Source organism: Centroberyx affinis, unplaced genomic scaffold (assembly GCF_046629955.1).
Source record: "Centroberyx affinis isolate AG114_WGS23_722 - 3 ecotype Tasmania unplaced genomic scaffold, CSIRO-AGI_Caff_v1 ptg001289l_1, whole genome shotgun sequence".
NCBI classification, from domain to species: Eukaryota; Metazoa; Chordata; class Actinopteri; order Beryciformes; family Berycidae; genus Centroberyx; species Centroberyx affinis.
The window spans coordinates 297,501-310,341 of NW_027279795.1; the positions used below are offsets into that span (position 1 = coordinate 297,501).

The 12,841-nt window shown below is 46.1% G+C and overlaps 1 protein-coding gene across 1 annotated transcript; it reads right to left on the reverse strand.

Moving 5' to 3' along the window:
* Nucleotides 1-5,527: 5,527 nt before the first annotated feature.
* LOC139649069 (uncharacterized) lies at nt 5,528-8,618 on the reverse strand. The gene is made up of 2 exons (XM_071525373.1): nt 8,562-8,618; nt 5,528-7,271 (listed from the first exon to the last, which is right to left on the reverse strand). Exon 2 carries the CDS (start codon nt 7,247-7,249, stop codon nt 6,077-6,079), a length of 1,173 nt encoding a protein of 390 aa, XP_071381474.1. The 5' UTR covers nt 7,250-7,271; nt 8,562-8,618; the 3' UTR covers nt 5,528-6,076.
* Nucleotides 8,619-12,841: the final 4,223 nt, after the last annotated feature.

Sequence of the window (12,841 nt, forward strand, 5' to 3'; positions counted from 1 at the left end):
TGGGCGGGTCCCGGCCGGGGCTCCCCTCAATGTGCTCTTGAGAAAACCCCTTATGCGTGAAAAAGCCCCCTTTCTCCGTCTTTTGTCCGACACAGTTTTATGGGACAACATTGGGCATTATGAGGTTTGGGGGATTTTTCACGGGACTCTATAGAAGGGTATAATCCTTTCAGGCAGAGGACGAATAAAAAGTTTTAACCTGCTGTTTTCATATTTATTAGCTGGTTATAGCAGACGAGGCAGCTGAACCCTCACCGCCCCACCAACAGGCTTCTACGGTAACCCCCCCCCCCCCCCCCCCCCCCACACACACACACACACACACAACTCCAAGAATCAAAGTTTGACAGGATGCTGCGCCTTGAGAGCGGCTCTTGTAATGGACCTGATTGCTTTAACTGAATTAGTCAGTGAGTCAAGTGGGAGACTTGACATACGGGTCACATAGGCCGAACACGCTGTATGTTTTGTTGTTCTAGTCAACAGGTTGTTACAACACATTATTAGACGTGTTTGCCTATAATATTTCACACAGTCAAAGGGGTTTCGCTCCGCCTTTGTCTCCTCTGTCAAATGTTGTCAATTGATGATTTGCGATTTGTCGATGGTTTTCAATTTTGACCTAATCAAGTTAAGTAAACCAATTTCGAATACAATGAAACACACATTATCGATGACAAAATCCATTCACAAATCTAGATCTACTAAGAATAATTTGTTTCAATACATTAAGGCTTGTTGGGCCTAGTAATAACGACTAAACAAAATGATTCAAATGGATAATAATTTAATTATTTAGCTAACTGAAATGAGAGCTTTAATTAAACAGTTAGGCCTATCCCCTCTGTTTAAAGTCATACAGGGCCCTTTCTCTTCAGTATGACACTGTGCAATGCAAATTGCATCTTAAACTTAAGTGAGTGCACACATCTCAAAACGGCCCAAGACTCAACACAGTTTTCAGAAATCATTTTCACATCAGTCAATCTTAAATTAGTTCAGAGTGTGATTTTGCAGATGATTAGCTGAAAATATGTCTGTTTTCAAATCCTATTATTAAATTGGGTTTCATAACTCCCCCTCAAACACTCTTAGAATTGGAATCTATCTATCTATCTATCTGTCTGTCTGTCTGTCTGTCTGTCTGTCTGTATGTATGCACGTATGTTTTGTTCTTTCTCTCTGACGACAGGTCTTTCTATCCAGTTCATCATACACAGGCCTGCGGCCGCAACCCCCCCCCCCCCATCCCTCCCTCCGCCCCCCCTCCTCCCTTCATCCCTCCCTACTCCTCTACCTCCCTCTATCCCCACCACCACCCCATTTCTGTCAAAGCTGATTGTTTCCACGCCAGCAGAGTGCTGCGGGCTACCACACTGTCACACTACATCAGGCAGAGGAAAGAAGGAGAGAGAGAGAGAGAGAGAGAGAGAGAGAGAGAGACAGAGAGAGAGAGAGACACAGAGAGAGAGAGACAGACTCCAATAGGGTCTATGTTCACCCTATTCAGAAGCTGAACACAGACAGGGCAGCTATAGCCGAGGCAACACCAGGGATTCCCAAACTTTCTCATGTCAAGGACATCCAAACAGATGCGCATTAGACCCGCAGACCCAAGATTTTGTCCCAAGGAATCCCAATCTGAAGATTTTTAGTGTTAAATGTGACTTGGGACAGAATTATATAACTGTAGATGGGGGGAGGCCTGACAGCAGGAAGAGTGAAAGCTATAAAACAGACATCCTTACACACTAAATGTGCAAAACATCAGGGGCACTTAACTCTTTTCATGAAGTACACTAATGAGGTGAATCCAGGTAAAAGCCATTATCCCTTATTAAATCTATACCAATCACAAAGGAGGAGATGGAGATGAAGAGAAGCAGATGAGTTAGAGAAGGGGCTGCAACTCAATATCAGGAAGATGTAATTAATATTTTGCACATTCATTGTTATACCACAGAGCCCAGATTTTGTCCCAGATTTTTAGTGTTAAGTGCAACTTGGGGCAGAATTATGTAGCTAACTGTAGCCTATATATGGTCATGTAATTTCCCCATGTGTGGATAGGTAGGTTAAGGTGTTTTTTATTTAAATGCTGGCTATACTTGATCATCTGTATAAACCTGATGAAGACCATTATGTCGTCATTTTTAATTGTGTTGCAGCTTGTGTAATAAAGGCTTTTTCACTTTCGAGAGAGTGCCTTGATTTTTTTTTTAGATTATTGCTTTTTAGAAATCATTTTTTCTTCACTTTAAGAATCAAATTTTTTTCTAGTATCATTACATAACTTAATCCTGTAGATGGGTGGATAGGCCAAACAACAGGAAGAGTGAAACCTATAAAACAGCCATCCTTATACATTAAACACTTTGTAAACTCTGCTTTTGCAAAAAACGTCATACAAATAAAGATGTAGCATTTGTTATTATCATTGTGCTTATTGCTAGTGAGTGAAATAATCCTGAAATTAAACTATAAACTATGCCTTCCCCCCCTTCAAGAATCCCTGCTGGTCCCCACTGTGGACACCACTGCTCCACACTGTTGGATCCAGCCGTCATGCGCACTACTGCCCCCTGGCGTCCCCAACACGGAGGCCAAAGAGCTGTACGCAGGCCTCCACTGGCTCGTGACGCTGTGTGATGGGGTGTCTCCCCCTGCTGGCCGTCAGTAAACTGCAGGCTCCGGAGGGGGGAGAAGCGGCTCTGACCCCTGCAGGTCAGCGCTTTGTCCGTCCGTGACGTGTGAAAACAGTTTCCAGGGGGTTTTCTGCAGCACACCCTTCAAACGGCTTTGTTCCCGAGAGCCACGTGAAGCATGACGTAAGCCTGAGTCAAAGGTTGTTGTTAGGTCAGAGGCAATATAAGTTCACTCAAGCCTAACGAAAAATCAATATAATATTCCTATAATATTCCTATAGGGACTTGTAGTATGTCTGTGGGAGTTTAGAGTGACTTTTATGGTGTTTTTTTTTACCTCCAATATTCTTTGTTGTGATATTTATATGGTATCCTCCTAAATTTCTGATATGATTACTATAGTATTTTTTTTTTCATAAGGGAAGGTGTACACAAGACATTTCAGTTATGCCTGTTAAAATCCATAATGATAGATATATTATCATTCATATCCCTTATTGCCCATGCTCATATCCCATATTGCCTTTGGAGGACCAAAGGCAATATTGCTCGTGCTTAAAAGTTGCTTTACGAAAATGAAATGCAGTAAAAAAAAAAAATCCTAAAAGTTTTATAGGGATACTATAGAAATATCACACCAAAAACTATAGAAAAATATGAGAGTATTATAAGACTATTATATACCATAGATTTAAATATTTTTCCTTGAAGGCGGCTAAATTCTTTCTTAGAAATTGAAATGTCGATTCATTTTACATACCAACTATTGTTCGGAAATGAACGAGCAGGTGAACTGTCTTAGAAAATAGCAACAAAAATCTCATATGCACATCCGTGACACTTGGCGCCGTGGGTGCCACCGGGCCAGCTGTGCGCGCCTTTCTGCTTCCTAGGATATTTTGGGTAAAAAAAAAAAAAAAACCCAGAAAAAACACCTCCAACACCGTGACTAAGTGTCATTCCCTTCTATTGTTTTCCCCCGTTTTATTTCTGACTGAATTAGCGGGTTTTCGTGACAGAGAGAGGCAGAAAGAGAGAATTGAATTGAGAGTGGCGCACCCATATGTGCGCCTCCCGGTGCGCGCTGCGCTCTCTCACCGCGCCCAGCGGGAAACCCGGTCACACGTTACCGTGTGGCCGATTATACAGTGTCACCTAGACCAAGGAATGTGTTTGGGGTGAGGATGTAGAGGAAGGCAAACCCAAAACCGTTAAAGTGTGCATCATAGGCTAGATAGTGGTATCAAATTGGTGTAAAGTATATGAAGATAGGGTATTTTATGAAAAGAAAATGATAACTTAATGGGTTTTTTCCTGGAAATAGGCTATAATAGGCTATATTTTTCTTTCGATTGGTTAGTCTTGTTTGCCTTTTGATCCTCACAGATTGGAGGCCATAGTTTACCCGCCATGCACTGGGATATTGTAGGAAACAGTTTTAGAATAGGCTAAAAAATCGGAGTCAACCAACCAAGAACCAAGAAAAGTGAGAGACAAACCGCGGCCCTTTGTTGAAGCCGGTCCTGTGACAGCAGATACCACCCTGACTGCATGGATCCTAGCCTAAGGTCGAGGGTTTTTTTTAGACTCGTTCATCTCTCATTTCAAGCTTTGTTTTGATGAATGTGTAAGGTTACCTAACTGCCCTGAAATCACGTCGCGGTGGTTTACAAAATTACCATCAAAGGCAGTTTTGTTCTTCCACTGTGTCCTCGCCGGTGCGTCGCTCCCCCATCTCGACAAATTACAGTGTAAACATGTTATCCGTTATCCCGCTTCGCCTTTCTGATGCCTCGCGCATATCCAGCCGAAGCCAACGAACAACGGATCAATATGTAAATTCGCTCACACTTTCACTGCGATGCCTGCGTCCAAGAGAGGCGATAAGCTTAAAACATAAGCAGGAGTTAGGAGGCATAGCCGGGGATTATCCCAAACTTGCCCGGGGGTTTGGCGCTCTTGCGCGCAACTGGACCGGGCGTCTGTTCACCGGGGCCGGATAGGACCTGCAGGGCCCCGGGGCGCAGACTGACAGGCTCCCCGGGGGCCGCACGGCGAGGCGAGGGCCCCGCGACCAGCTCAGCTCAGACTGGAGATTATAGGGTGGCAAGGAGGCTGGTATCTCTGCGAGCACACACACACACGCACACACACATACACACATACACACACACACACACACACACACACACACATACACACATACACACACACAGACACACACACTCGCGCATACAAGGGAAGAGGTGAGATGTTCTCGGAATGCCCGAGGCAGCAGCCATGCCCATAAAGATTGAGGCTTGTTCCTCACACGGCTATCACACTCCCCGCAGAACACACACTCCCTGCCCCGTGTGATGAGCCGATACAAAACCAACTTTGTTCAGCTGACAAAGAGGCAATTGTTAACTGAAAGGTCATTCGCCAGCGGCTAGGATACATGTTTTCAACAACTAATCTATAGAAGATTAAAACTGGCCTGTGTCGGCCCTATCTACACTGAGAGAGCTTTGATAAACCCCCTCCTTCAAATCAACATGGTGATTTGCAATGAAATGAAGGCTCTTGGCTTTAAGGAGGCATTATCATCCAGCTCCTTGGACTGTACCCTTCAAAATAATCTATTACTGATGGGAGGAGATAAACCAATTCTGCAGAAGAGCTACAACATGTGATTATGAAATAGTTTCATTTGAGACAATGGCAGGCCTGACTCGTATTCGTCAGAAGAATGCTATTAGGTCAGATCATTGATGGAGTTAGGTCTCTTATAAGTACATGAACAAAAAGGGACACACAACATTATCAGATATTCATAATGTCATTTTATTTATTATCTTCTCTTTTATCATAAACATATAATTAGCCACATATACAGCGTCATTTCAGGGTATAAACCATTTCTAAAACAGTTAATCTTATATATTTTCCAGTATCTTTTTTGGTTAGTATTTTCTACTCACGGGTCAGCAGAGACAAACAAGAACAACACACACACATATATATAGAACAATTTTTGATATAAACATTTTTATATTAAACTCATGATAAACTTTTCTTCTCATTGTTTTAATCATAATACATCCTATATGTCACACATTTCAATACATTGTTTGGTGTAGATGCAGGGAGTAAGTCCTCTTGACTTGAAGATGACTTGAATACATTTATTTGAGCTCTGGGTGGGTCACCAATACAGGAAAAAAAAAAAGATGAAATAAACAAGTTATGGCATCATTACCATCAGCAACATCAGTGTAAAATGTCAAAATCAGAGAGGATGACTGGAGATTGTCTTATGTTCAGGGGAAAAGTCTTTAGGATGCAAGCAAACAGCAGAGTATCGTATCCAACGGCCCTAAAAATGCCTGTTGAGTTCCCGTTCCGGCCCTGTCTGTTCACCACGTCCTGTTTCGATGCCTCCCCTCTCTCTACGATTGGCTGACGGCGGTGGCGGCGGGTGTGGCGGCGGCCACGGCGGCGGCGGCGCCCATGCGCAGCAGCTCCTTCCTGTGCGTGAGGATGACGTCGAAGCTGGACTGCAGGCGGTTCTGCTGCTCCTGGATGCGGCCCTGCAGCGTGCGCACCCAGCGGATCAGCGCCAGCCGGCGGTACATGGTCAGCTGCACCTGGTGCTTCTCCATCTCCTGGGCCTTGAAGCGCTCCCGGTCCCGCAGCGTCCAGACGGCGTCCATCAGCTCCGGCAGCTCCCCATCCGAGTCCGAGGATTGGTCGTCGTCCTCCTTCTCCTCCTCCAGGAGGCTGTTTCCCGGGCCGGCTCCTGTCTTGCGGCTGACGCTCCTCCGCCTCGCGGTCGGTTCCCTGTTGCTGCTGCCGTCCCACTTCCTGGTTGGGTCGGTTTCCGTGGCGCCCTGATGGTGGGACTTGGGTTCCCCGACCCCGATGCGGTCCCAGCCTCCCATCAGCACCCCTTCTCCTCCGCTCTCCATGTTGAGGGACGACATGCTGCCGGACCGGTAGCTGAACTCGAACTCGGAGTCGCTGTCCCCCCACTCGTTGCTGTCCTCCAGCCCGTCCTCATCCTCCTCTTCCTCGCCTCCTCTGAAATCCACGCTGCCTTTCCTCCTGTGCAGCATCCCCTCCCTCGTCTCCCTCTCCTTCGCATCGTTTCGGGTCATCATCATCATCATCACCCCCCGCCTCGTCTCTTCCTCCATCTTGCCTTCCTCCGCTCCGTCGGGCGGCACCCGGCCGTACCCGTCGTCCCCGCTCTCGATTTCGGGCAGGGGCTCCAGCGGGCTCCAGCAGGGCAGGCGGGAGCGGGGCGACAGGATGCCCGGGTTGTGGTGAAACCCGGATGATGACGACGACGAAGAAGAAGAAGAAGAGGTCGGGGGGTCGCGGCCCAGCGGGCTCAGGTTACGGGGACGCATCTGGTTCCGGTTCTCGTCTCCTCCTCCTCCTCCTCCTCCTCCTCCGTTCCCGGTCGTCGTGGTGACGCCCTCGTCATCCTTGCCCGGCAGGAAGTTGAAGTTGCCGTCCTTGTCGCCCTTCCTGTTCCGCAGCGAGGGGGAGGAGCCGTCGGCGGTGCCTCCCTGCCCTCCGTAGGCCGAGTTCACGGGCCGGTCCTGATGGTGGAGCATCGCTGCCCTGGACTGAGACTCACTGAAACGACAAGGAGACGAAGACCAAAGTGTTACAGCGATGAAAGGAAAAGAAACACAACAGTTAAGAGCTAAAAGGAATCAAAGACAGAGTATAATAATTGGATAGAGATGAGTCAGAACTGATAATAAAACTGAGAAAAAGAGGAAAATCTAAATTATTTAACTGGAATGAAATGAAACAGAGACAAGAGAAGGAGAATCAGTGAGGTCAAGGTCAGTCTAAAGCCAATCCAACTCGCTCACTATGCCTAACTCATTTCCAGTGATATGTAAACATGTTTGATATCGCCCAAGTCCCCCCCCACCCCCACCCCCTACCCCCTCTCCCCTCTCCCCTCCTCTTCTAGGTCGCACCACTTCTTGTTTATAATGTCTATAACTACGGGCTGGTCTGCGCACTCCACTTCTATTAGCATCAAATTATTTACATGTCTCCTTAGAATGGAAATTTCTCTAATCCTGACTTCGGGGTGCTGTCAATCAATCCCCATCTCCTCCCCTCTCTATGCATGCGCGGGCACGTGGTGCTGAAGGACAGCGACCGAGAGGCGAGCTGCGGGAGCGCGCGTGAACCGAACAGCTGCGTCGCCCGCTTGACGATCACGAGGAGGAGAGAAAACCGATTATTATCCATGTAAAATCGACACATTAGCAGGTCCTGTGATGAATAGCCTCATCTAATATCCTAATCGTCTGTTTTTAGGGAACGCATAGGAAAAGACGAGGCTTAGGAAAGGCTATGCAATGAGTCTGTAGCCTATTTCTTTTCCTATGCAACATTATCCTGATGCCCTTAACGCGATGAAAAGAGGCAAAAAATACTACCAAAGCAGTCCCGTTGTTGAGTGGATGCTCCTAAAATTTAAAAATTGATGCCTGTTTTTGCACGGACGACGACAGAAAACATGAAAAAGGCGAGCAATGGCGTTCGGCAGCTGCATAACATTTACCGCTCCGTAAACAACCAGAAGCACTGAAGGATGAAAAAAATAAATAAACAAAAAATCACATAGCCTTATAACCCGTGTATAGAGGACGACGAGCGATTAAAATAATGAGGAAAAAACAACACCAAAAAAAAGAGGAATTATTCATCTCCATTGCGCGTTATGTAACGGTCTGGTCCAGCGGCGCTCACCCCATATCAGTGCCGTCTCCTCTCTGTCCCTTCTCAGTTAAAACAACCCAAACCCTTCCTATATTTGCCGGTTACATAAATCAAAAGACTTGACAAGAGACGCGTGTGAAATCCCCGTCTTATTTGCATGGGGCCCTGGTTTGGTCTTACCTTCACGGGTTAGCTGTTCCGCGGAGAAGCTGGATACTGCGCCCTCCCTATTTTTTCCCCTCCTCCGACCCTCCTATGTGATGTTTATCTTCCTCTTCCTCTCTGCCTCTCCCCCCACCTCCTCCTCCCCCTCCCTTCCTCCCATCCACTCTCCCACTGTTGCTCTGGGAGAATGGACTGACTAACACTTCCTGAACTGGGCTGGGACGGGGACAAAAGGGGGAAACAGGGTTGAGAATGAGACTGTACACAACTGGAGTCACAGCATGACTGTCATATGGCCATGCTGCATCCTGGGATTCCATATATAGTAATAGTATTGTCCTGAAATGAAGCTTTGACCCTGGCCTATAGCCTATGTCTCAAGAGCCGTGATGTAAACCTAACTTAAAGGTTTAAGTATGTTCATTGGGTTAGGCAGAAATCACAGAAATATCATGATAATATTCCTATAAGGACGTATAGTGTTTCTGTGTTACACAATAGTGAGTTTAAAGTCCTAAAACACTTCTAACACACTGTTAGGAAAACAGCTATTTGCGATGTACCTTGCATTTCTGGGCCCATTATGTTGTTTAGTGGTGGATTTTTCTGAGACGAAGTGACGTCACATTGAGATATTTGCAGTGCAGCTACAATGGAGTTTAATAGCAGAAAACCTTTCAGCTATGTAAAAATCAGCAGTAAACGTCAGGGTTTGGCGCCAGTCGCTCAGGACCAAAGAACAAGCGCCGACATTCAACAACAGGGAGAAATCCATCGTAGAAGAGGCAGAGAGACCAATTTCTTCACCCACAGTAGCAGAAAATAGACCAGAATGCAATGCAGCCACAAGACATGTTGTGTTTTGAGACTCTCACTGTCTCTCGACTGGAGCAAACTCGCCCTCTTGCTCTTACTACGCTATTATTCCTCTCTCCACCTACACATACTGAATGCAACAAGTTCACGCCTGTTCTCTGGGTGTTGTCGAAAGGCATTCTGGGAAATGTAGGAAATCACTAAACTGAATTAGATGAGGCAGGTTGAGGGAAAGTGGGGACACCAAAAACAGTAAATTGCAACACTTCATCACAAATTCACTCCTGGAATGCATTGAGCATCACAGATTGGTGATATCCTATCAAGGATGGATTTTTCCTTTAATGGTGTTTTTTCTCCTTGTATCATTATATCACTGGTATGACCTGTCACTATCATATATACTTATAGTTTTACTGTGATATTTGCATCCTTCTAAATTGATTCTAGGATTACTATAGCTCTATATTGTGAGGGGAGCAGGTGTGCACTAAAGGTGTCCAAAATGTTACCCACAATGCAACACCAACAGACACTATCACAACTCCAGTGCAACAAACCTCTCAAGGGAAGACTGCAGGATTTGTTGCAGTGTGATATTTCTCCAAACTGGTGACTGACTGCTTTTGTGATTGTCTGTCTGTCTCAGATCTGAGGGAACGGCTGTTGTCTTGTGTGTGTGTGTGTGTGTGTGTGTGTGTTTGGAGGTGTGTGGTATAGGGAGGCTACATCAGACAGACTTAACAAGTGTTCGCTCTCTCCTCCCTGCTCTCATCCCCCTGACATGTCGTCGCTGGCGGCAGAAAAGCTCACGTCCCCCAACCCCCTTCCCCCCACCACACACACACACACACACACACACACACACACACACGCACACACACTTCTATCCCTATCCTCCTCCTCCTCCTCGTCCTCTTCCTCATCCCCCTCCCCCCCCCCCATCCCCCCAATTTCTCCTTCAACAACATCCCCATTCAAGTGCAGCAGCTCCGGGCTGCCCCCCCCCCCCCCCCTTCTCCCCCCTCCCCCTCTCCATCGTTCAATAGTAGCCTAAGCACATAAAAAATACATCAAACACAGCCGTCTGCCCAAGGCCTCGTCACACGCAAAATCATCTCTCTTTCCATCTCTCTTCTCACAAAAAAAAAACCCAAGTTACAAAAACCGACCGCAGAGGACACTGATGGGACTGATAGAGAGAGAGAAAGAGAGAGAGAGAGAGAGAGAGAGACTAAATAAAAGCAGCAGTGCTAAGAAAAGGACTGAATGATGCAGAACAGAACAGAAAAGAATACACAAAAAGAAACACATGGGAGAACAAGGTGGAGAGAGAGAGAAAGAGAGAGAGAGCTAGACTGACCTCAGAGGGTAAGGGTCATCTCTAAGGCCCCCTGGGGGAGGAAAGAGATCATTACAATGCATTACAATGTTAACCTCCCTCTCTGTCTTGTCACACACACACACACACACACACACACACACACACACACACATAGAAAGAGTAAAAGAAAAAAACACACAGAAGCATGACTTACCTTGTGCATAATAAGACCTTGTTTGAATCGCACACAGCCTGCAGCGCTGTGACCCACTTCCCTCAGTTCAGCTCCACATCTGCTCTAACACCAGACTCTGCTGTGACAGTGGCTGAGGGCGGCCGGCACCCATGGGCGATACTGTCAGAGGCCGCGGCGCTGAGATGCACAGCGTCAGATACTGTAAAGAGAAAAAATAAATAAATAAAATAAATAAAACCCCTCTCTTGGACCTGGAGCCAAAGCTACCGCTCTCAATCTCTAGCAGAGTGTCAAATCAGTCAAGACATGCTAAATGAAACACTAACCCAGCATGGATAGCTGTGTATAACACGCACACACACACACACACACACATCGTGGACACGGGCACACACGCACACGCACGCGCGCACAGACAACACAACACACACCCTTGGGTGCTAGAGCTCATGTTTCTCTTCAATTATTCCACCCTCTGCCCTCTCTCCTCCTCATAATCTGAATAAAGCCAGATCTGTGTCCTCTAGATATTTAGCGGCCGGGCCTCCATGCCAAAACATGTAACCTTCCTCCGCTTCTCTTTCAAGTGTGGAGTGAATTGGGAGTTTAGGGGCTTTAGCTCGCTGCGCTGACCTCATAAGTCCATCTTGGGGTTAAATAAAGTTTTAAAATTGAATTTGGAGAAGGGTGCATTGGGTGTACGTGTGTGTGTGCGCACGCCGGCTGTGTGGAGAAAGGAGAAAGAGAAAGAGATGGAGAGAGAGCATGGCAGAAGCAAGAGAGACTAGAAGGCAAACCTCTGCCAACGCTCAACGATTCTCCAACTCGCTGTTACACTCAAAGCATCTTTTCCTATCGCTTGAATTTTAAGTTAAATTGATTTCTTGAGCCTGCAAACATCCCCTTAGGATTTGGAATCAAGTCTCTTTCTCGATTAGTTTCATAGTTATGGATAAAAAGCAATTATTGTCTAATAGAGGAAATCCCAGATCTGGATCACTACCAAAATCTAATAAATTGTTCCTTGGCCTGAGGGCTTTCTGTCCACCAAATTTCATGGAAATCTGCTGATACATTTTAAAGATATCCTGCTGACAGACAGACAGACAGAGGTGGAAATATAACCTCTTTGGCAGAGGTAAAAATGTTGTGATTGACTGAACACCAGGATCAAGCCGGTCTGTGCCTGCAGGTACGGCAGCCAGCTATAGGCCGTGCCCACCATGGGGTTCGTTCCAGACCCTTTTGGCACTGGCCCCTAATGATGTGTAATGGGGCCCCCTGTGCCCCTCCTAACCCCGGGACCCGCTCCTAATCACCGCGGCTACTAATGAGATGGAGAGAGAGATGAAAGGGCTCGTTAGAGGACCCTCCCTTAACACGGACCTATTATTAGCCACTTACCAAACCATTAGTCTCTAAACTGCAATTATGTTTAACCCAGGAAGTAAAAGTGAAATAAAGAGGAGTCCCTAAATGTAGAGCAAAGGAACAGGTTGAGAGCTGTTATGTGCTGACTGGGTATATATGAAGTGGAATCTGTATGTTTAGGTGGATTAAAAGAAATTGTTTCAGAGTTTTCCCTGCATATCAAACTATAAAACAAGTCTGCCTAAGTGTTTTTCATGAACAACCAGGAAAGAAAATTGTGAACCGTCAAATAAATTCTGCATTTCTTTCCTTGTTCTTGGCCTCTAAACAGGTTTGAGTGTTTTCCGATGGCCTTTTGTGTGTGTGTGTGTGTGTGTGGTTGAACCCATGCAAAGCCAAAGCATACATCAAAACTTGCTTCTATGATGTCCTTCAGTTTGCCCTGGCCAGTTTGGAGTTCAAGAGTCATTTAAAAATTACATGGATATTGACATATTTCAACTCAAAATGCCTAACTGGACATCCCAGATACAACCCCCTTCCACATTAAACTATACTCATCTACACTAACACTTACTTGAATACTAG

Coding starts and splice junctions, on each gene's coding strand:
- LOC139649069 (XM_071525373.1), bottom strand. CDS start 7,249: ATGCTCCACCATCAGGACCGGCCCGTGAACTCGGCCTACGGAGGGCAG.